The 24,780-nt window shown below is 41.7% G+C and overlaps 1 protein-coding gene across 5 annotated transcripts in view; it reads left to right on the top strand.

The window, feature by feature from the left end:
- Positions 1-24,780, top strand: part of PRKAG2 (protein kinase AMP-activated non-catalytic subunit gamma 2) — a 210,684-nt gene that overhangs the window by 144,872 nt on the left and 41,032 nt on the right. For 3 of the 5 annotated variants that reach the window (XM_058833468.1, XM_058833471.1, XM_058833470.1), the window contains one exon: positions 19,084-19,165. The exons of 1 other annotated variant lie outside the window; for it this stretch is intronic. In XM_058833468.1, coding sequence (XP_058689451.1) covers positions 19,084-19,165 — 82 coding nt within the window. Of the gene's footprint in view, positions 1-18,719; positions 18,829-19,083; positions 19,166-24,780 lie in introns of those variants that run through there. One more of the 5 variants, XM_058833472.1, reaches the window with a different exon arrangement.

Below are 24,780 nucleotides of genomic sequence, written 5' to 3'. Positions count from 1 at the left end.
TTTTTTAGATCAAGCAAGCCAAACTCTCCTTATGAATTAAAGACTTTTTGTTCTGCTATGCAAAAGCAAATTATTAAAGTATTACATAAAATAAGTCCTACATTATAGTTAGGGAACTCCAGAGTTCTTTTCAGTGTAACTTTTCTGCAGCCTTTCCATGTCAGTATATTCTTGGGGTGCAGAAATTATTAAACCCAAAGGTTTGTAGGATGCAAAAATATTTCGGGTAGGTTTTAGTCAATCAGTCATATTATTTGCATATGAATGTGTTCATCTGTGTTATGCAGCTACAGAAGAGTCTTTTGTACCTGTTAGAATAGAAGTGAGGAAACAGCATAATCTTAGCACATTCCACTGACTGAAAGACTGAAAAGTTTGTTTTGTTTTTGATTATTTGCTGATTCAGACAACATGAAGTTGAGTAGAAGATGCCAGAATAAAGAAACAGAATTCTCAGCAGGTTTTTATGAACAGTTGTGGTTGTATATATGTACAAGAGAAAGTCTGGGGGGATTTCAGAATGCTGGACTCAATGCTCTCCTGTTCAGAAGATACAGAAATGTGTGGGATGTGTGGCACCTGATTGTCTGGTACCCTCTGTACTCATTTATGTCTGAGAGCAGCGAGTGTGCAGGGCTGCCAGTGAATCATTCAGGTGTTGCTTTACTTGGCAATAAATGTCAGCAGCCACAGATCAGTGAGGAACAAAGCTGTGGATGTTTAATTTTCAACAGAGACTGGAAAGACAGATAAGATTTGCCATTCTCTTCTAGAAGGAGAAACTGTTAGAGAGAAAGGCTGAGTTCCTGCAGAAGGACATTAATCTGAAGCTGATTCTGTTCTCTCAACACTGTCATGTATTTTGATCCCTGCAAATTATTGACCCAACATTCCTTTGCAAATACAACAGCAGTAGACAAACATTCTTCACTTGAGTACTGTATTTCAGATATTTTGTTTATTCTAAGCTGTGTGTTAATAAATACATCATTTCACAATCACATGCAATAAACAAATCTGTAAGAGGCAAATTCAATTTCTTCTTAACTTAGATCACTATTTGCTGGCACAACAATTTCAGTTATTTTAAAAACACACTATAAATTTTATGATAAAGGCTTTCACAGTGGCCATGCTGTTAGGTGATCAATTCAATGATATGGAAGCATCTATGTTGACATCTGAAATGAGAAGTTGACTCTTATCTACACGACTCTGTCAACTTAAATCTCATTTATTTATTACATTGCTTAACTGGTAATGATAATGTGTGAGACCCCAGAACTATTATAAATGATTCATGATTGCTATATATAGTGCAGTAGGAAAGAGGAATCCTTGGATCCAGACCTGGAAATATTAAAAAAAAAACAAACCAGAAGAACAGATAACCATAGGAAGATATACAGTACCAGGACTTGGAAGTAATCTTAGTCTATTTTTATAATTAATGGCACTTGAAACTGGTTCTGAAGTTGTTTTTTACCTGTCTGAGATTCGGGTGCAGAAAGGTTAAATCTGTTCAGTAAGCGAGAAGACATGGAGGGAAGAATAAAAATACTTATTTCCCAGCAGATGTAACCAAAACCTTTCATAATTTAGTAGCACTTCCAACAGTGGGTATTTTCATGTGATTTTTAAGCCTTTGATCCTGGGAAAGGGGAATAAATAGTGGGAGACCGTTCCTGAGAGAGGGAGATCCTCCTTCAGCAAGTACCATCTCACCACAGTACACAAAGCTGAGCAATTAACCTCATGCTAAATGGGTGTCTGTGGTAATCACCAAGGTCTGCATTTATCCCACCTAACTTTAGAAACCTTTCTGAGCTGCTTAAGCTGGGAGTACAGTAACTCCAGTTGTCTCTGCATCCCCCAGAGAGGCATTTGCAGGGGATGAATCAGATCCCCAGGGGGCTGAGGAGCCTCTGGGGCTGACTGTGAAGGAGGGATTGACTCCAGGTGCTGCATTTCTGATCCAGGCACTCCTCAGATGCCCAAAGCTGGAAGTGCTGGGGCTGTCACACACACCACTGCAGCAGCTCTGCCAGGCTCTCCCCTGCATGTGTAGGTGTTCCTAGTGGCTGAGTTAGAAGGTTATAATGAGAAATTCAGCTGATAAGAGATCAAAGCTGTGCCCAAAGATTACTGCACGCTGCGTTAAACAGCAAAGGAGAAATTTGATTTTTCACAATGCAGTTCACGACTCTGTACTTTGGCCTTGTGCTGTTTGGATGGTGTAACCTTCAGGCAGTAAGTGGTAAACGATAACTCTTCTCTAGTGTGACATTACAAACCATGGAAGGAATGCAGAGAGGTTGCAAATTCAGTAACGAACCTGTTTGCCCTCTTTCCGCCTTGTCCATATTTTGAAGTGGAATGTGGTACATTGGGCATTATGTGGTTGTATCCTTTTCTTTCATCCTTTTTTTTCATCCTTTTTTATTCCCCTGACACATAAGACACTGTGAAAATAGCACTACTCCCTGCAAGCACAAGCATTTCTGTGAAACCTCGTCTCCTGGTTTCCCCTTTCCCAGCATGAGAGGAGCCCGGGCCAGAGGGTGCTTGCTCCAGACTGGAGAGTTGCCTTTGAGGTCTCTTTTGGTGGAAAACAAGGCTGGGGCTTCCTCTGCTCACAAGAAGTGGCAAAGTCAGAACATGCCTACAAATGGTCCTTTCCATATGATTGTGTAGTGAGCCACCCCTTCCAAATGACTGCCAAGCCAAGTAATTTCCCAGAATGTTCTTAACAAGGGGAAAAGTCAGCCAGAAGGTAGTCAGAGACTTACTCTTTGCCTGTGTGAGTGGGTTAAACTGCAGACAGAGCACACAGAAGGGAGTCTGGTCTCTATTCATCTTGCACAGTCCTTGCTGCTCCAGTGTATGGGAGAGGAGAGATGTAATGTACAGCTGGGACTCTCTTGCAGTCCTGGATAAAAGGGAGAAACCAGATTGTTCCTGCAGCTACTCGCTTGTTAAACAGTAGCACTTCCCTGCAAAGCTATTCATGCTGCTTCTTAGCCAAAATGTAGTAAACTCCACAACAGGGCTGTTAACTTGTTCAGCGTGAGAGAGAGGCTGTTACATCACACCCTGTGCTGGCAAGGAGCCTGGGAACCAGGATGTGTGCAGCAGGTCCTTTGGTTTGGCTCTCTCCAAAAAGCCATACCACCTATCAGAGCTCTGTAATCTGCTGGGTGAGTAAAGAGATTGAAATCTGATGAAGTGAACACAAAAGTGTTCTTTGATTCTGAGAGCTTGTCTTAAAAAAAAAAAAAAAAAAGAAGAAAAAAAAAAAAAAAGAAAAAAGTACAGGCTGTGAAAAAAAGAAACCAGCTTTCAAATATACCAGAACTCCTTATATCAGTATTTGTGTGGTTTAAGGCAGTGTATGAGAGTGCCAAGACATTACTGTGATTCAGTTGTGATTTACACCACAGTAAACTGATCACCAAAATTAGAGCCCCAAAGGCTGTCATTTACAGCCTGGTGAGTCCAGGCTCCTTTTAAGTGCCTTAAGAGCAGCACTCCTAGGAGGTGACTGTGCTCCCAAGAGATCCCAGGGGCTGTAACAAGCTATCCTTGTTTAATCCTTTTTCCCTATGGGAGCTGTTGCTATCCATGTGAAAATATGTTTAAATTTAAAATATTTCTCCAATAGTGGGCACATAACTAATTAGTAAAAATTAGCAAACCTAGTAAAGGAAACACTCTGTGATGAACCCTACAACAATTATGAAAATACTGATGAGAAAATGTTTGGAGCCCACCCAATTTGATTTCAGTCTCCTTTGACAGAGCTTGATGATGGCTCCACTGAATTGAATATAAGTTCATAGTATTTAATATGGTTGGAATGTCTATAGTGAGAGTGAAAATAGATAATAATAATAATAATTTTAATACTAATAATAAATAAAGAATATATGAACCTGATCTTTATAGAAATAGAAAGCTTCAGCTATATCACACTACTTTTTAATCCCAGCTCCCATTTTATTAATATACTGTTTTCTCACTTCACTTTCCCCCTATTAGTCATATCTTTTGTATCCCATTTGGTGTTTTTCTCCCATTTTAGTATTTAGAATATGCAAAAGCTTCTTGGTATCCCTTTCATACTGGTTCATTTGTTGGGTTTTTTTAAAAGCTACTTACTTGTTTAAAAGAAAAAAATGTTCAACTACAACTTCCTGAAATGCTGGTGTCCTCATATATTTGTATTCTGGTTGCAGTGTTCAGATTCATGCAATCAATCTTACAATGCAGGGAAATTTTATTGCATAAAAATGATTTTTTTCTGCCCTAAGGAAATGTGTGTCTGTGTCAACTTGTGGCTTTTTCTGCAGCTACAGAAATAATTCAATCAACTATCTATGGGTTCACTCAGTGGAGAATTTATTTTAATGACATGAAATCCTACAATTCCTGTTCCTCCTAGTCCTAGATCAAAAGGAGGAAGGCGAGGTGGAAAGGATGAATAGCAAGAATGCTGAGTCCAATCAATTCCCAGCTGCTTTGACAACTCTCATAAGGCTATAAGTAGCTAAGGCAATTAAAACTAGAGCATCTCTGGGGCTTTTTTAAGATACTCATTGGTACCAAAATCATGACCCCAGCACCCTGAAGACAGAGTTAGTAGCTTAAACCTAAATTACTTTTATCACCCTAAATCCTGCACTATGCATGGTATAAAAAGACTAAACCTAAGGATCTGGCCTCGTGTGTCTATATAAATAGATATCTTTTGGTTAAGTACCATGATGTAAGAGGGTGCTGGAGGGACAGCCTCATTTTACCCATTGAACTGATTTCTCATGGCACGGTTTATTTTGAATTTTAGACTTGTTAATTTAATAAGCATCCTCTTATTCTGTTTTGAAGATCAGAACTTCTGGCAGGAGTAACCTCCATCAGTGATAAGAAGCTGATTGCCTACTCTGTGATTTAATATAAATCTGCAGTTTCATGCAGGGTCGCTGACAGTTTCTTACCAGATGTATCTGGACAATTTTGGAACACTAAAATTATTCACCATCAGGGCTGTTTATTCACAGAGCAGTAGGGATTATAGACCAAAGTTTTCCCATGAGAATGGAGGAGAGATAAACAGCTTTGAACCTGTTTGGTTGCACCTTTCCTGCTTCTGGATTGGACTAGAGGGAAAGTGACCTAAGAATAAGGAAAAATGCTAATGGAAGAGAACTCCTAAAATTCCTAGCCATCTTCATCTCTCTTAACCCAGTTTTGTCTGTATTTTATTTTTAGATACACTGTCTTTAATGGCCAACAGAGCTTTAAAGAATGTAAAAGGCTGGTTGATACCAGGAGGAAATTTTCTACATAAAGCAGTCATATTCCTTTCTCACTTCCTCACAACATTCCCCAGTCCTTTTCTCTGACTGGATGAAATAAACTCGTGAAGTTGGAAGAAATAAAGAGGACATCCCAAAAAGAGCTCAATCCTGTTTGGCTTCTTTCTCTCAGCTTTCACATTTTATAGTGTCACTATCTGCTTGTGCAAGAGGAGAGCAATACAGCTCTTTAAAAATGCACCTGGTTGTTGTGGTTTGTTTGGTTTTTTTTTTCTTTTAAGATTACAATCAAGCAAGTCATTTGAAAGTCAGCTGCATGGGCTGCTGAGTCAGAGGAGGACTAGATACCATCTTGGCAGCAGCCTGGAAAAATGTTTCCATTGTGCTAGTGAAATGAATGCAAAATATTTATTCTTTGAGCCTGTTCACAACAGCAGCTTAGTTCTCAGCTGGAACTGAGGGTGGGGCATGTGGAAGACATTTGCAGGAAGACAGTAATAATTTGTACAGTACCCAAGGTGCACATAATCTTATTTTATGATTAACAAAGGACAAGGCTCCAAGCATATGGGATTTATAAGCTGAAGTGTAAACCAGTGAAGTAATCAAGAGAGAATAAAAGAGAAAAAGTAATGGAGGCAGAAGGTTAGCAAAAGAAAGGGAGGGAGCAGAATTCGGGAAGGAAGGGATTACTTTAGTCTTTTTGCATATTTATGGTTACAGTAAAATGCCAGTGCTAAGATTAATACCTTGGACTTTTGAAATTTTGATCTGTCATAATTTTTCACTTACAACTGCACAAGTCAGGGCATCTGTAGCATGTAGAGAATCTTCCTTGTACCTCTGAACAGAAAATTACTAATTGCTATTTTGTGCTATATGAGCACATATGATTCAAGCAGAAAAATAAACATGCTTTTTGCCCTGGGGACCGTATTGTCCAAGATCCTGATCTAGCAAAACAGGCCAGGCAAATTCTAAAACGGTAAGAAAGCCTTGGCTTAAGCAGGGTTGTTCCTGAGCAGTACTTCCAGTGCATGCTTGCAGAAGAGATTCTAAATGTAGCCTTAACAGACTTAGCAATGACAGAAAGCACTGAGGAAAGGTAACCTGAAGGTTACAGCACTGGGTTTGGTTGGGGTTGCTATGTATTTATGTTGCTGAATCTCAGGTGCTGTTTTGTTCTGGCTGATGTCAGTGTGGTGATGGCCTTGATCCAGGAAAACACTTAAATGTGTGGTTCGATTTAAGCACTCTGTTGGAGTCAACAGTACTAGAGCACTTAAAGGTATGTGTCAAGTAACTTTGCTGGATCAGGGTCTTTGTGCAATTTTTATGGTCTATAAAAATAGTTGAAAATGACAACAGCAGGTATGAATATGAGAAAGGAAGCTGAAGGGCAGAGGATAAAAAAAAGAGTTGAGAAAAATACTAAAGGTTAATAAAAACTATGGAGGAGAGGGGAAGGGAGAGGGAAAGGGAGAGGGGAAGGGAGAGGAGAGGAGAGGAGAGGAGAGGAGAGGAGAGGAGAGGAGAGGAGAGGAGAGGAGAGGAGAGGAGAGGAGAGGAGAGGAGAGGAGAGGAGAGGAGAGGAGAGGAGAGGAGAGGAGAGGAGAGGAGAGGAGAGGAGAGGAGAGGAGAGGAGAGGAGAGGAGAGGAGAGGAGAGGAGAGGAGAGGAGAGGAGAGGAGAGGAGAGGAGAGGAGAGGAGAGGAGAGGAGAGGAGAGGAGAGGAGAGGAGAGGAGAGGAGAATTCTTGGTGACAATGGAAAATTGCTGCTGAGTGAGTGGCAGGGAGGGCAGCAGCTGGAAGATTGCTATCTGCCTGCTGTTTTGTGTCTGGCATTTCTTGGGTGTCAGGATTGTATTTACTTGGAAACATTTACGGATTTAGGATCGAGCTCCTTGTGTAAATGGGAACAGCTACTGATGGAGACATGGCTTATGGGAGAAGACACCTGACCTCTTTCCTACCCCTTTCCCTTGAGCCTGCCAGAAACAACTGCACAAAAGTAAATCCCAACAGACATCCTGCACACAGGAACAGGACACTGCCAAAGCTGATCTCTTAGGAAGCACTGTGAGGAATACAGAATTACAGAATCATTGAGGCTGGAAAAGACTTCTAAGATCAAGTCTAACCTTTCACTGATCACAGAGTGCCACATCCAGTCATTTCTTGAATACCTCCAGGGATGATGACTCTGCCACCTCTTTGGGCCTCAATTCCAATGTTTAACAACCCTTCCCATAAAGAAATTCCTCCTGATGTCTTAACCTCATGCACCTTGAGGCTATGGCCTCTTGTCCTGTCACTGTTGCCTGGGCGCAGAGCACAACCCCCAGCTGGCTGCATCCTCCTGTAAGGGAGCTGTAGGGAGTGATAAGGTCTCCCCTGGAGCCTCCTTGTCTCCAGGCTAAACACCCCCAGCTCCCTCAGCTGCTGCTAATAGAATTCACTCTCTAGACCTTTCTCCAGCTCTGTTGCCCTTCTCTGGACACGCTCCAGCCCCTCAATGTCTTTCTTGTTGTGACGGGCTCAGAACTGAACACAGCACATGAGGTGTGACCTCACCTGTGCTGACTGCAGAGGGACAATAATTTCCCTGGCACTGCTGGCTACACAATTCTTGATACAAAATAGTTGCCACAGAAAGTGCACAACTTTCTTTCCTGGAGTGTGCCATCAGGGCATGGCTATGGTACAGTATGAACTGGTCACTAAGTAGTTTCTTCCATCATCAAAGATTTTATGGGTACAGAGGTTATGTAGATATGGATAAGATATGGATGCATTCTTCAACCTTCTTTTTCTCATGCCCTCGAGGATTTGGCTGTTGCTATTTCAGGGAAAAAATCTTGGAATTCAATGAATGTTTCAGTTGCAGAGTCATTAAGGAAAGCAAGAGTTTAAAGAGGAGCAAAATAGTTCCAGCAGCTGATCAGAGAGACCTGACTCCAACCATCTGTCCCATCAGAGATCACTCGTTCAGCCCTAAGTCAGAGACTCTTGGTTTCTCAGTGCCTCAGTTTCCCATTTATTAAAAAAATGGGGCTACACTTCTCTAAGTCAGAAATGTTATAGTGAAACATACATGAAAAATTCTACATAACTCAGATATTTTTTGAACAGGAGCTGCAAGTAGCTTAAGATAAGCTAACTAGAGATAGAATCTTGTGTTTAAAGTTTGTAGCAACAGGTTTTTACACTGCAGGCTGTAACTGTGGCCAGGAAGCCCTCATCTTTTCAGAGCACATCAAGATTTACACAAAAGATCACAGTGAAGTTGGCTGCACTTCTGAGCCCCAGGGAGGCATGTCAAGAAATAATTTCAGTTCTTTGCAGACATTTAACTACAGACTCAGTCTGCATCTAAGGTTACATAGTGTGAAGCCAGCATTTGCCATATCCACACTGAAAGCACCCACTGCCCATGACTGAACCTTTGTATCTGCATCTCTACCAGCTCTGCAGGAACCATGAGCGTGGTGGCTGGCTTGCTGGAGGTGTATCCCTGGTCCTTAGTGTGGAACTAATTTCAATTTTTTTTAAATTCTACTTCCTGGAATAAAGGGAAAAACCTTACCACTATTGCATGTCCCTTTATGATCTTGTTTGTAGTCATGAAACATTGAGCTCATGTGCTTGATACGCTTCTTGCCCAGCACAGCCCTTGTTTCAGTCCTTCCAGAGGATGTCAAACCACAGAATCAGAACTGAGTATGATCTGGTTTCACTGGCAGTGTACCTGGAATGAGGGAAGGATGTAGTTAGGAGGCTGTGGAAAGGGAAAGCATGCAGGGCAGAAGGAAGAGATCCGTTGCATGTTGCTGTCATTGCAGATTTCTTTTGTGCATAACAATAAAAAAAAGAAGCAACACAAAAAAACAAGGCCTGGAGTGATCAGCAGCAGATCTGGAATGAATTCAGGAAGAGGGTTAGCTTCCTCAAGTTATGCACATTCAGTGCCATCTGAAAAACAGCTTTTAGTCAAAAATTAATTTACCTGGAGATTACAGATCAACTGTAGTCTCTGTGTTGAAGGAAGTTTATTAATATATTGGTTTGTTTGTGCATAATAGCAGCTACTGTGAGATAACAGGCCTCACAAGCCTTAGTGGGGCCCCTGATAGCACTCATGCCTCCAGTTGGTCAACAGTGGGGTGGGCTTGAAATCTAATGCAAACACACAAGCCCCAAGAGCTACAAGGAAGTCCTCCTCAGTGTTCAAAGTCCTCCTAGAACTGCACTAAAAAAATATCTTGTTATCTTTGCCTGCCTCTTTGAGAGAGCTTCCAAAAGCTCCTTCTGGATCCCTCCTGGATCTTCAGTGTGATGAGCACTGCAGAAAGAGGCCACCTGTAGCAGCTGCTCATTTTCTCTTTAGCTGCAGTTACCTGCACCTTGTGGCACAGCAGCTCATGCCACAGAGGGGGTGACTTGTTCAGTCCAGGTCTATGCAAATTTCTTGAAGTTTTATTGAGGCTGTGAGTGACTCAGCTCTGAGCTGAAGGTTGTCTGTATTTCTCATAAAACCACCTTTGTAACTCTGCCCTACATCTGATATCCAGGTTCGACACATCTGATTTCAGCCTTTCAGAACTGCTGATGGTCATGAAAATGCCAGGCTGGGAGATCTGGGGCTGCTCAGAATGCAGAGGAGAAAGCTGCAGGGAGACATTAGAGCACCTTTAGATGCCTTAAGGGGCTACAAGAAAACTGGAGAGAGACTCTTCACAATGGCATGTAGTGATTGGACAGAGGGAAATGGTCTTGAGCTGAAGGAGGGAGTGTTTAGAAGAGATTTTAGGAAGAAATTTTTTATTATAAGTGTAGTGAGGCACTGTGTTTGAAACTGTGGACTTCCCATTTCTGAAGGTGTTCAAGGCCAAGTTGGATGGGGCTCTGAGCCAACCCGCTCTAGTGGAAGATGTCCCTGACAAGGGCAGGGGGTTGGAACAAAATGATCTTTAAGCTCCCTTCTGACCCAAATCATTCTGTGATTCTAAAGCTACATTTTGACGATAGACTACAATTAGGTTACTAGAATTTTGTGATGTTTACTCGAGCCTCAAGTGTAGTATCAACTAATATCAGGCTTTTTTAGCAGGAACATGTTTCATATTACATTTAAAAAATATCACTGAAAACTGCTGTAATAAGCGTGCAGTGAAGTCACTACTCACGACTGAGCTTTGAAATATGACACTAAGATGAAGAAATCAAAATGGTAGATAGTAAATGTGTTTATTTAAATCAGATTTGGCTCTGAGTATTTTTTTTTTCATTTGTTATTCTCAGTGGCCTCGGTTCTGCAGATTACTCATCAGTACTCTGGCCTCAATCCAGCTAAAGTACTTAAGTAAGTGCATAACTTTAACTAACATGAATAATCCTATATTCAATGCCAGCAAATGAAGACACATATTGATGTAAGCTCACTTTCTTCTTTCCCATTCACTTTAAATTAGTGAATGTTTACCTGTGTTTTACCATTAGTAATATCTTAATCTGTTCTGTTTGCTTTTTTTTTTTAATGTACATTTTTCACAACAAAATATCTACTGTAATCATGCTCAGTACCTAATTGCTGCAGCTCTCACCAGCAATAATTCCCCCTTTGCTCTTAACTGAGCTCCAGAGTGTGATGAGAGGTTGGTCCTATTTCAAAGAACCTAAGGAGCACTCAAACATGTGTGTAAAAACAGCTGAAGTACATCTTTTTGATCACATACAATAACAAATATTTAAGACAAGAACACTTAAGAACTCTGGAAGAGATTAAAACTAAGTGGCATCCCTGTGTTTGCAGTCAGGTAAAACACTTGTAACATCTGTATTCATAACAAACTCAGGTTAATTCCTCGCAAGTATTTAACTTCTTTGAAAGTTGTGTTCAAAAGGACAGAATTTAAATTGTTGAACTGTTGATTAATAATGTGTCACACTGATAATTTTGATTTGGACTCCACCTATACTCAACATGAGTAATCTGAGGAAGGAATGTTGGCCACAAGGGCTTGTCTAGAGAATGCCTCTGATATTCTTGACTCTAAACTCCACCTTATCTGAGTAGCAGAGTGATACAGGATCAGACATAGCTACAGATTAGAGGTTATGTAAACAAATCCTGCCTCTTTTCTACTCCTGCCTTGATTTCTCTCTAGGAGTTTAGCTTGGGATCTAGTCTATTCCTTCATTTTACTTTCATTGAAGTTTATTTTTTCACAAGTGCTTAACTTTTCTCTCTCTGAGACCATTTTTCTTTGCCTTAAACTGAGGTGCTGGAGGACAGTGTTTATGTGTAAAACAGGTTCTTTGTTTCTGGTGTTAGATCAAAGGAAGTTCTGTAAATCTAGTCTGTTTCTCAATTAAGTCAGGAACAAAACTCACTGGGATTAAACTTCAAGTTCATTTCCATACAGAAGTATTTAGGAAGGGCTCACCATTAAAAATGTGAAATCTCTCTGCATGTTCATTTCATGTACCTCCAGGGTAAGCAAATTCCCATACTCAGTATGGCAGTAAGGATTTAGTAGAAAAGAAGATTGTCTATTTCATCATCTTTCCTAGTGCAGCATGCATTTCATTTCTCCTTTTTTGGGTATTTTTTTTTTTTAATTTTTAAATATTTATTTAGGATTTGGCTAAAATTTATTATTGTTACATTTATGTAATCCATTTGACCTACTAAAGACCCCCAACTGCTTATCACAAATAATTAACTCTGTAAAGTAATGAATATCATAGCTGTTATCTGGGAGGATACCTGTAGCAGGAGGCTGGTTACTAGTTATAAAATGTAAAAGCAATATACAGTTGTTCTGTATTTCATGCCAAAAGACTCCAGCTTAGGACCACTGCTTGAGTCATATTCTGGTGACATTGGGATGAAGTAAAAAAATCCTTTCAGGGTAGAGTTCTTATCCAGTGGCAAACTCTGTCTGAGGAGTTTTGAAATGAAATCATTAGAGTGTCTTCAGCCTCACTGTACATACTAGAAATACATTTAGAATAGATACTCCCTCACTTTGATACCTGCTGTGGGACAGTTGTGTCCCCAATTCATTGAGGGCCTCTCAGATTAGGGACAGAACACCCAGCTGAATCCAGAAAGGATCCAGTGGGGAACATTGTTTGCTTTTTTACTCTGTTCTAAACAAATTGTAAAATCTGAGCTGCCACCACCTTCATTTACACGTTACGCACTGACGTGATTATAGCATTTGGTATTTCAAAAGCCTTTTAAGACTAAAGCAATTTTTACTGCATGCCTTCTGGATATGGGAAATAAAAACTCAAATCCAGTATGTTGTATGAGGTATCCCCTTCCTTACTGGTTTGTTTGGTGTTTGGAGCAGAGTTTCCTTAGAATAAATGGTAGAAATTACAGTTCCTACTCAGCTGCTCTGATCTCCCTGAGGTTTTCGAGGTGAGGACTCTGTCAGACCAGAACTGTGTCCTCAAATACCTGACAGACTCAGGGGCTGCCACCCTGTCACCTTTGCAGCACACAGATAATACAAAATTCATATTCAAATATCAAATACAGAAGGAACCCAAGCTGGGATGCTGACCTCAGCCTCACTGATTCAAGTGTTTTCAGCTGGCATAAGCCCACCAGTATCAGTTACTGCACTCTAGCAAGAAACAAGTAGGAGTTTAATTTACAGTGTACCCAGCAGATTAAACCTTTTTTTTTTTTCCTCATGATAACTTGTCCTTTTGCACTTCACAAACCAGGCTAAATTAAAAAAAACAAACAAAAAAAAAAAGCAGAAAATGTTCTAAATTAACTTTGCACAGATTGCAAGAGAATAAACATATTTATGACATACATTTGTGGAAAATTGTAAATTGCTCTTTGACAGCTCATCAGGAGAAGAGTTGTTAACTACTATAGTTGTGTAGAACTGTAATTGTAGTATGGAGCAGTAGCAAATGGTGGGAAAATTACCATTTGTAGTTTAGTTTTGCATTCAAAATGGCTTTGCCTTGATTTGCATTTAGATGGGAATTCCTCCTGTTGCTCTTCAATCCATTAGGTTTTATAAGGTAAGTAGCCTTTTTCTTTTTTCTATTTTTTTTTTTCTTTTTTTTTTTTTCCTGAAGTTCCAGGAAGGGCATTCAGTTTTACTGCTGAGCTGTGCAGGTGGCATCCCAGCATATCCATGTTAAGCCAATAGGAAAGAGAAAGGCAGCCTTGAATTTACCTGGAAATGCCTATTTCTAAATAAAACACAGGTAACATTTTTGTTGCAATGCCTGAGTAAGTCTACTCCACACACACTTGTGATTTGCAGCAGGATTTCTTTTTAGGTTGTTCTTTCTATTCCTATCCAGTCACCAAAGATTGATATGTAATCTTTATTAATACTCAATAATATTTCTATTTCAGAATTAAGGCTGAAGGAAGGGGTGAAAGAAAATTTACATTTGTATAGATGGTTAGTAAACTGGGTTTTGTACATAACATACATATAAAGAGTTCTCATTGAATTACCATACTAAGACTATATATATTTTTTCTAAAGATTGGACAAAAATAGAAACTAAAAAAAAACAAGCCTGGAAGGGACATTAAAAGTTCATTTTCCCCAATCAACAAAGTCAACTATATGGAAATAACAATGAATAAATGGGGGTTTTAATCTGTTGCTAAAAACCTCCTGTGATGGGAGATTCTAGAGGTTTTTTTCAGCTAAATGTGCTTGTGCTTCACTTCTGTTACACTCAGAAAGTTCTTCCAAAGTCCAGCCTACTAAGAATTCTTTACTAAATGCTAAGTAGATAACTTCTTATCCCATAACCAGTGGGCCCAGAAGATTTTTCGTCACTTTTCTTCTTCCAAAACGCATCATGTTTGGAGACTGTTGAGATATTTTCCTTCAGTCTTCTTTTTCTGGTGTTGTGGTTTTTTGGAGGGGTTTGTTTGTTTGGGTTTTGGGGGGTTGTTTTTTGTTTGATTTGGTTTTTTATTTGGGGTGTTGTTTTTGTGGGGTTTTTTGTGGGGTTTTTTGTTTGGTTTTTTTCCCTTTGTTGATGAAGAAACTAGGAAGTTTTCAAGTTCTTCTTTACAGGTCATGTTTTCTGAACGTGTAGATTATTGCTGTTCCTTTTTTTAAGACTCTTTTAGTTCATTCTTGAGTTTAATCCCTAAAACTGAATGCAGTATCCCAGCTGGCATCTAACCAGGGAATGTGTAGCACAGATGCTCCATGTCTTACCTATAACACATTTGTAAATAGTGTGATTTTTTTTTTATAATTTCCAAGAAACTGACATTGTAGTGTCACATTTAGTTTCACTCTCAGGTCTTTTCCTTGCATGACTGCTGGAAGTCAATCCTTTCCCATTTTATTTTTGCATTTGATTATTGTATAACACACTCTGCTTACCCATATCAAAGTGCATCCTGTTTTTCAAAGCACTGGAGCAATTCTCAAAATTATTTTAAGTTCTAGGGCTGTCCCTAAAAGAGCAGCTTCTTTTACCATTGAGTCACTTTGAGTCATTTTAAAATGTGGTCAGGTTATTCATTTCTTCATTGAATCATCAGTGGAAACACTGAATGATGTTAGACAGAACACAGACCTCTGTGGAACCCTCTCTTAAACCCTTCCAGTTAGGTAAAGAAATCTTAGTACCTTCCTTGAGAATGTTGTTGTGACCTTTAGCAGTCGTTCCAGCCAGACAATCTGGTTTGCTCATGTGCATGGCAGGCAAGAGAATGTCAGAAGTCCAGTGAACTCACACTGCATCTGCTGCCCACAGCACTTCCAGCCTCTCGTTAGAGGGGCTCAGAGTGCTTTGGCTTTGGTTGCACACCTTGCTGATGATCCTTCTTTCCTATATCTGCTTAAAATGGGGGTAGTTGTTCTCTTACACATCTTGGAATCAAACTTACACCAAAGAGTGTAAGGCAAGATGGCAGGAGACTATATAGAAAATGATCTTCTGCTGATGTTAATTGTTGTTCACATCTCTTAACCATTCCTGTAACTTAAATACTTAGCATGTTCATTTGAGAAGGATGGGATTCCTTCAGTACGACACAGGACTGAAAGGACTCCTAGATTATCAGAGAAAAAGAAACATAGATTATCAGATAAGCTTTAATGTATTAATTATTAAGTGCATCTATAATTTACAGGACTGATTTTACTTCCACAGAGTATTAGTCACTCCTCACTCCCTTTACCCTAGGAAGCTAAAGAAAACAGCCAAAGTAAGCAGTTACCTATTAAAATTTACATTCCAGCCTTCCCAGAAATCCTAAAATCTCTTTTGTTTACATCTACCTTTTGTGACTTTTGCTGTTGTATCAACCACAAATTGTTTTACTTCATGTCTACAAAGATTGATGCCACTACCTATTAAGGTCGTGTTGTAGCTCCGTGTTTTTTTGCATCAGTAACATTCCTGTAAAAATGTGGCAAAGAAGAAATGTATTCAGGCAGTTTGGGGTTTGCACATATTTCTCTTCTAAACTTTTCTCTCTAGCATTTATGTTGCCTGGCAATATTTAGGATACAAGTGTGTACTGTCAGAGTGGGTGTCTCAAACAGTTAAACTGGGTTACCTGACACACTCTGAGAGCAAATTTTGAAGCTTAACTTGGATAAATCCCTTGGTTATCATTAAGGGAAACCTTCTGTGAAAGAAGAAAAACTTCTGTGGCAGTAGAACAAATAGTCACAAAAAATCAGGTAGGAAATGTTACAAGATTTAATATCACCCCACTGGAAATTACAGCTCCTTTTCAAGAAATATTTTTTCTTTATCTGTAGCCAGTAATCTTTCTGTAAAATGACAAAAGGAGTTTGTAGAGAGACAATACTGTTTAAAATGTCTTTTAATTTGTCTAATCCTGTCCATAATGATCTGGACAGTGTTTTGCCCATGATTTAGGCTGACTTAAGAGTGGGTTGTTCCCAGAAGGTGTGGTCCCACTGTCACTCCTGCCTTGAACAGTGTGCCAGTGCTGATACAACTAAACAGTGAGTTGGATCAGGAGCTGATCTGGATACAACCCAATCTTTTCTTTTAGTCCCTTTGGTTTTCAGCTGCATCAGTTTCCTGTTCTGACTCACTGTGTTGCTACAAGCCAAAAGGAGCCAGAATGCAAAGCGAGGAGCAAAAGGAACGCCATGATCAGCAACTTGTTCCAAAAATTGGTTTAAACAAATCGTGAGACTGCAGGCACATTGAAGGATGGGGTTTCACTCTTTGGTTCTCCATTTCCTTTTCCTCTGGGCTTCTTTTTTGAGCAGTGTGAATGGCACATGTTTCCATTACAAATCTCTGTTTTATATTAAATTACTGCCTTTTTATTATCCTGAGTTTCTCACAGTACTCTTGGTCTGGACGTAGGTTGTGCCACTGTAAAACCCTGATCTTGCAGCAAGCTCTGAGGTTCGCAGCACAGTGTAGCAGGAAATAGACTTAACTGACTTCTTATAAACATCTCGTGTTCTGTAGCAGTGAAATTCAAGGCACACCTTTCAAGTCTCAGTGTCACTTCCAGCTACAACCTCGGAGCTGTAGTTCCTCGTGGCTAGTGCTTACTACATCATTATGGGGAGTAAATTAAAATAAAAAGAAACAAAATCATGGCAGTTATTTCCAATCAGATAATATCATCTTCTCTTCCTTTGATTAGGAAAACATGTTAAAAACTCTTATCAGTATCAAGGTACATGATAAGGAAGATAAATAATTTAGAGCTTTTAAAGCTAGCTCCCAGAAGTAATTAAAAGCTTCCAAAGCATTTTGATTAGTAGGCTGAAGATATTATAAATGAATATGGACTGCTTTGGTATCTTGTGTGATTGGTCAGTTATTTACTGAAATCCTAGAAGCATCTTAAAAATAAACCTATGAATGAAATATTTTAGAATTTTCTTTTCAAAGGACCTTCACAGTAAAGAACTGGCTATTGTTAACTTCCTCATATATCCTTAAAAGTGTCCTTAGAATGAGAGAGCTCGGGAAAATAAAAAAGCTGTCACCAGCAGTTTGTTTCCTTTCTTGAAGCTTCACTGGACTTGAGAAATTACAAGGCAGCTTTCTGTTTTCCCATAAATTTTGGCTCTCTCCCCCGTCATAGTTTTATTCTCATTATCTTTCATATTTCCCTACATTTTATGCACATTACTGTGCTATGCTAGGTCTAATCAACCTTCCCTCCTTGAAGGAAGAAACTGAACTTTTGAAGCCTGAGCTTCCCCCTGGGACCAGTAGGTTTAAAATGTTCCTTGATGATTCCTGTGACTCCTTTGGAGCACCATCCATGTGTGTCTGCCCACAGGATCTGCTGCCATTGCCAAAGAAATAATCTGTTTATCCCCTTCCACAGCATCCGTGTCTGAACTGGTCCTGCTGAGCTTCCTAAGCAGCCAGCGGGGACCTGCTCATTTCAGTTCAGGAAGCCCAGCTAAAGCTTAACACACCTCACTGTCAAAATAAATGTAAATGACGAATCTATTTGGAATATTTCCTTTTTTCCCTCGCTTCTGCTCCTGCCTGGCTTAGTGGCTCTGATGCAGATTTGGGCGCAGTAAATCCCATTCTTGGTAAACGGAATCCTCCCGTGGTGTGAAGCCCGTCCTTCAGCCGCTGCTGCCGGGGCGGCTTTGGGAGGGCAGAGCCGCGCCGCTCACCCGGGAGACGCCGGCATTCGGGCTAACCTTGAATTGCAACTTCGTCTGCAATTGTTTTTAATGGAAACGAGCGCGCCCGTGCCCAGAGCGGGTACCCCGGCATAGCGGGCACCTCGCGACAGAGCGGGAACCCCGAAATAGGGACCAGCCGGGGATCGAGGGCACCCTGGAATGGCGGATACCCCCGGATAGAGGGGGTATCCCGACATAAAAAAACATCCCGAGATAGAGCGGGTATCCTGACCGGGGACACCCCGGGACAGAGAGGGTATCCCGGGATAGAGGGCACCCCGGGATGGCGGTACCCAGGATACCCGGGGATCCCGGGGTAAAGGGCACCCCAGGGCCGGGACAGCGGCTCGGCGCACTGCGGGAGCTCCCGTCACGCACAGGGGAAACCCCCTCAACACCCTTACACCCCCCCCCGGGGGGCAGTGGAACCGTCCGCTTCCCCGCCGCTGCCTCGCAGGTGAACGCGCGGGAGCGTACCAACTGCCGCTGGCGGGGGGAGAGGAGGGTTTCCCCCGCTCCACCTTCAGTCGGACTGCTCTAGTCCAGGGCAGCCCGGAGAACAACCGAGGCTGCGGAACGGGCTGCAAGAAGCAGCTGCCCCGGCAGAGCTCTTAGGGCACTAAACCTTCCCCCCTCCTCCTCCCTTTTCCGCGCGGAAGTGGTAGCTCCCTCCCCCTCCCGCCGCTGACCAACAGGCTCGACTGCAGCAAAACGGAACGTACCAACCGCTCCGCCGGGGGGAGGGGGGAGCGGCGAGGCGTGGCGGGAAGCGCCGTCCTGCGAACGGGCGCCCGGGGAGCCGCTCCCGCCGAGCGGGGAAGAGGCGGCGCCCGCAGGAGGCACGGCCGGGGAGCCCGGGGGGAGCCCGGGGCTTCACGGGCTGAGGGAGGGCGAACCTCGGTTCCTCCCCCCGGTTCCTCCCCCCGCGGTGTGTGCGAGCGGCAGCGTGTGCGGAGGCCGAGGGGCAGCTGCCGGCGTCCCGCCTTCCCTCCTCTCCGCCCGCTCCGCGCCGCCACTCCCCGCCCGATGCCGCCGCGGGGCCGGTGAGTCCGCGCCTGGATGCTCATCTGCTTCTCCTCTCTTCCCTCCCGCAGGCGGCGGCAGCGGCTCCGGCTCCCTTGCAGCTCCCGGCCGCCTCCGAAGGGATGCTGGAGAAACTAGAGCTCGAAGATGAAGGTAAAAATCCACGGCAGCAGCGGGGGGCCGGGGGCGGGTCGGGGACACCCACGCGGCCGGCGGGGTCCGCGCGGGGGCGGGGGAGCGGGGGATCCCCGGCGGGGAGCGGGGGATGCGCCGTGCCCGGGCCGTGTCCTTGCGGGGCGGGTCGCAGCCTCGGCGGCCGCGGGGCCAGCCCGATCCCGCTGCGGTGCTTTTGTCCCGGTGCCGTTCCCGCTGCGGCGCTTTTGTGCCGGTGCCGCCGCCGGGCCGTGCCCGACCCGCGGCTGCCGCCGGCCGGGTCCCGCTCCGGGGGAGCGCAGAATGGCACCCCCTCCTCCTCCTCCTCCTTCTCCCCGTAAAACACCCGTTCTCCTCGAATACGTCTGCGATACCAAATATAGACTTTGAGAGCAGTGATGGAAAGCTCTTTCAACTAAAGCTTCCACTCCTTATGGCAGCACATACATCTGTTCAAAGCGGCAGCTGTACACTGAATTTTCCTTATGTGGCTGCGCTCTGTGGTTGTTCTTTGCTGTGCTCTGAAGAGCTGCAGTTCTGACAGAGTGTGCTGTGCTTTCACAGGGCAACTCCTGGCAAGTTTTTCCCTCTTGCAGGCACTAAACCGTGTTGTGGGAAAGCATGGATGCTTTTTTTCTCTAACTTGCACCAAGCAGCCACTCCACCTCTGAAAGATCCGTGCTGAATATCTCGAGCTTTCATTTTCAGAAAGGATTAGCTTAGTGGATGCAAATGTGGACGGATGGCTTAATCTCTGTGCTCGGCATTGTGAAGTGGCTAAGACTTCATGGGATGTGTTTTCTGTAGTTGGTAACTCTTATTGTAAAATGTAGGACAAATATTTAAGGAAAACTTTGAAAATAGCAGGCTGAGTCATTCTGTGAGAAGATATATCTAAGCTGGTATGCTAATAAGGCAGCTTCTTGGTTACTAGCATTTTGCCTACAGTTGTGGGACTGGTCTGGAAAAGTAACACCTTTTATTTTAATCTTTCTGTGTGTGAGAAAAGGAAGCTCTAAACAATTGCATTCTTTGAGCTGCCTTCTTTCTTTCTTTTTTTCTTTTTTTTTTTTTTTTTTTTTTTTAGTCCAGGCAGAGTTTGAATTGCAATGAAATGCAGTCGTGCCTTTGTGCATCTTGAACATGCTTAAGTGTGAGTATTTGGTGCAGGGGATCTGTTGCTAACTTGTAGGGTTTTGGTTTTTTTCACACTGTGTAACTATTTTTAGTTAGGTATTCATATTGTGCTTATGGAGAGGTAGAAAGTTACCGATTTACCTATTTATTTTTCCATAAAGCTTGCTACTGTGAGATACAAGTTCCTAAAACCTGCTGAATCATTAATAGTTAAGCCATTTTAAAATCTGTTTTAAACATCTTACAAATTTAGGTATCTGGAAAGGATCTCTAGATTAAAAAAAAATCTGAAACAATAAACCTTCAGTTTTCAAACACCTTTGCGCTTTTAAGAGTGTAACGTGGAGTTATGTGGAGACACTTGATAAGGGTGAAGATCTGTATGTCTTCTAAAACTCTGCAGTAAAAGAATCTGAATTCTTTAAAAAGTTTAGTGGTTTAATTTTTTTTCTGATTTTCAGGCTTCTGTTTTGCTTTGTCTCTCTTTTAGGTCTAAATTTCAGGCTTTGTGGATGCCCAAGCTGGGTGGGTGAGAGCAGTTCAGAGGCCTGTCAAAAGATCATGTCTAATAGCAAGCCTCTGGCCAGTTTAAAGTAGGGTGTGGGTTTTGAAAGGAGCAATCACCTTATTAGCCTTTCAGACTAAATGAGAACCTGGCTTTAGGCCTAATTTTCAGGCCAAGTGTAAAGGTGTAGGATGCTGTATTCAGAACCTAGGGTGTGAGTAAAAGTGAGAGTCAGACCAAAACCTGCTGCCCAGAGAAAGTATCATTGAGAATTGAGATGCAGCTGGAAATGCGGCAGCTTAGTTGCAGTACCTGCTTTATGACCTAAATTTTTGCACTGGTTGCTGTCGTTGTATTTGTGCTAATATTGGGGGTGGGAGAGTAAAAGACATTAGAAATGTTCACTTTGTTGTTGGATTGCAAGTGGTAAGTTCTCAGAAGTTAAGAAACACCTCTGAAATCTTGATAAACTTTCATTAAGTGTCTGTAGCCAAACTGTAACTGATGATCTTTTGTCAAACTTTAAGTTTCTCTCCTGACATTTAAAATTGCGAGTTGAATGAGAAATTTGAAACTTGTTCTGGAACTACTTTCCTGACTGCCTCTACTTTTGAGTAGAGCTCTTGTGAGCTTTCCAGTTCTGTATCCATCAACAGTTGCTAACTATCTTGTGTATCAAATTATGCTGCAGTTCTAACTTAATAAAAAGAGCTGAAAAATGAGGCTCAATGTGTGTGCTGAATGCCATCCAGTATGTGGATTTGTTAGTCCCTCTCCTCGAAGGTTACACAAATGAGAATGTGAAAGCACAGAAGGCATTCATTTAATTTGGATTCTAATTAAGAGAGTGAAATTGAAGAAAATGGTGCTAGCAAGATTTATGGTCTATGTAGTACTGTAATGAAGTATGCAGAGTCTGGCCTCATGGTGTGACTTCTAAATAAAAAGTGGTGTAAACTGAAGAGCAATTTTAATTTTTATTATGTAAAAAGAATGTGTTTAAGCTATTTAATACCTAATTAACATGGACAGTGTTAGATAGGATGCTGTTGTTGCAGGGAGGAGTGCAGGTCATGTTTTTAGCCTGAAACATCTTCATATATCTGGCTGAACTCTCTAGGAGCAGGGTAACTTCTTACTGGTGGGTCACTACTTCTGTCTAGGACTGGCTTCATAATGTTGCTTTGGTGATATGTAAGTCTGAATGTGAGTGAGATGATGTTAAACAGCACCAGTGCACCACGGCTCAAACAGGCTCAATATGTGCACAGAGGAGAAGGACTGGATAGGCCAGGGATATTTTTTTTAGGTCTCCCTAAAGGACCTTTCTCCAAGCAGCAGTCAGAGTAGGAAAGGAAAAACTCCCATGTAAGAAGTCCAGAGTCTCTTTAACTGAAGGGTTCTTCAGCTTAAAAATAAACAGAAAACTTCAAGTAAAATATTCTGACCTCATCCTTTTCAGTATTCCTTGAGTGGGAATGACCTGCCTACTTTTCCTCAAAAAGGGAGAGAGCTACCTGTTGATGGGTGTGGAGTTTTTCATTGTAGCCTGAAATACAGTACTGAGAGTCATCTCATGAATGTAATAAATGATCAAAAACTGGTTATCTTCATGCACATGGGTTTTCTTCTTCAGCTCAAGTGTATGTGCAATAATGTTTCTGTAGTAAGAATATTTCGACTTCTGATCAGTGTCAAGAGTGGTTCTGGGTTTTCTTCTATGGATGATTATGATGAGCTTGGAAAAGGACACAAAGAAATTATTCTGAAGATCTAATATGAAAAAGGACTTTAGTTAATGATTTACACTTACAAGCTTTATTTTGTTAAGCTGGAATTCCATAAATGGTTGTGTTCCAGCATCTACCTGTGCTCTGAGAAGAGAAACTAGGTTAGAGTAACAAATGGATGTCTGTCAGGTGTATTGATTCAGTGGGTATAGTTTTAGCATGTTATTTTGGAAACCAGTTTTGTTGCAATGTTGTCTCTCATCCGTGTTAATCTTTTCCTTCTGCTCACCTTGAGTAATGAAGTAGTAGCTGCTGAAAGCAGAATTAACTCCTTTTCTGTAGCATCTCCAAGCCCCTTTTGGAAGTGCTTTCTGCAGACTGAATTCATTTAATTGCAGGGTTCTGATGAGTCTGTGCTCAATTCCTAGTCTGGAAAAGGGGAATTCTGCAGAGTGTGTGCAGCAGTTGTAGCATCAGCGTCATGCGACCGATGTGCTCCCTCTTGAATGCTCTACTTCTCTGGATTGTTGCACAAAGCTGCATTTAGACATTGGATAAACATTTTGCATTACAGTGGAATCTCTCCTAGTGATGCTCTGGCCTTCATCTCACTCTCCCTAAATCATGCATCTCTTCGGTTACCTGCTCCTTTCTGGCTGTCTCCTGAAATAGACTTTCTCCAGTAATTGCATCTCCACTGCTGTTGTGTCTGGGGTCATTCCTTCCCTGCTCTGCGGGTTTTCTTACTGTGTCTTATTAAAAGTAGTTTATTGAGCTCTTCCTGCCTGCCAGCCTCCTGCTGGCAAGTGAATATCTGAATCAAGGTATGAAAACAGATGTCACTCTGGAGCCAAAAATAATTAAAAGAAGCTTGTAATAAAATGCATGTTAATAGGCAGGTTAGGTTTTGTTTCCTTCTTAAGACTGAAGGATCAAGTGCTTGGGTTAGGAGGTGGTAAAGTTAAGCCACTATTTTGCAACTGTAATTAATTTCTAATAAACATTCATTATGTGATTGTTAAAGCTGATGCTCTCTGGCACATAGGAATGGTATTTTGCCCACGAGATGTGTTTTGAGATACCTGGGGACATGGTGATAGTGATAAGGGGATGTTTTGTAATAAATTTTACATAGTTTAGAATCCTGAGTGAACATAGTAAGAAGTTGTTAAGCAGAGATGATAATTGTTACTGACAGATTTCATACAATCTTTCCTAAGATGTACTTTCCAAAGTTGTTAAAAAACAACATATCTGGAGTATTCAGATGTCAGCTTTATTAGTTTATGCAAGAAATCATGATTGAGTGTTACACTGTCTTAGGCACCCTTGTCCTTTGCCTTCCAGTTGGCTATGTAGGAACGCCATACATGATTTTTTTTCCTCCAGGAAACTTCCATCCTCATATTTTAAAGATGGAAATTATGGATAAAGTGATACATAATTAAAAGTATAAAACTTCATTGAGCAGTGCAAGAGAAGCTGTTGGAAGTTTTGTTGTCTTTAGTGAAGGTTGTTCCTGTGATCCACACACGAGTCTTTATCTTGTGCAAGTATTGCAAGGGGTTCATGTCAGCCCAAACAGTTCTGTTTTCCTACTCCTGCTGAAGATACATCTGTCTTATTCTTAACATGATATTTAGCCTTACAGTAAGCAAAGCCCTACTCTCTCTTGACTAGGAAATAACCCATTTAGCAGGTAAAGTTTGCAGTCTCTCAGGAAGCAAAAATTTTTAAGCTTTGCCCATCTGGGAAGTGATGTTTTAGTACAGCAAAAGATACACAGGATATGCTTCAAAACTCTGCCTTGGGTCTTGAGGGATGCAAGAGCTTCTTGATGAGAGAGCTTTCATAAAATTTTAATGTGATCAAAACATGTATTTTCCCTAACTTGTTTATGGAAACAAGTGTCTGAGACTTCCTAGAAAATGCTTACCATGGCAGTGATTCCATGTAATTGCTTTGGCAAAGCTGCTGGGAGCTGAGAACAGTTTTACAGGAAGTGTTGGGGCCCATTGTGTCCTGCCCAGTGTTGCACCTGTGTGATTTGCAGACATTATCTTCCAAGTGAAACCCCTGAGAAATACTGGGACAAAGAGGTGGTGTCCTACATGTGAATGACATTGCTGCTTCAGGTTGTGCACATGTGTTAATGTCTGCTGGACAAGGACTGATTTACAGTCACATTTACCAGCTGCTTCTGCTGGTGCTGCCGCTCCTGTGTGCACCAGATGAGGGACAGC

This window comes from Poecile atricapillus, chromosome 2 (assembly GCF_030490865.1).
Source record: "Poecile atricapillus isolate bPoeAtr1 chromosome 2, bPoeAtr1.hap1, whole genome shotgun sequence".
NCBI classification, from domain to species: Eukaryota; Metazoa; Chordata; class Aves; order Passeriformes; family Paridae; genus Poecile; species Poecile atricapillus.
This window is presented reverse-complemented; position numbering and strand designations above follow the sequence as displayed.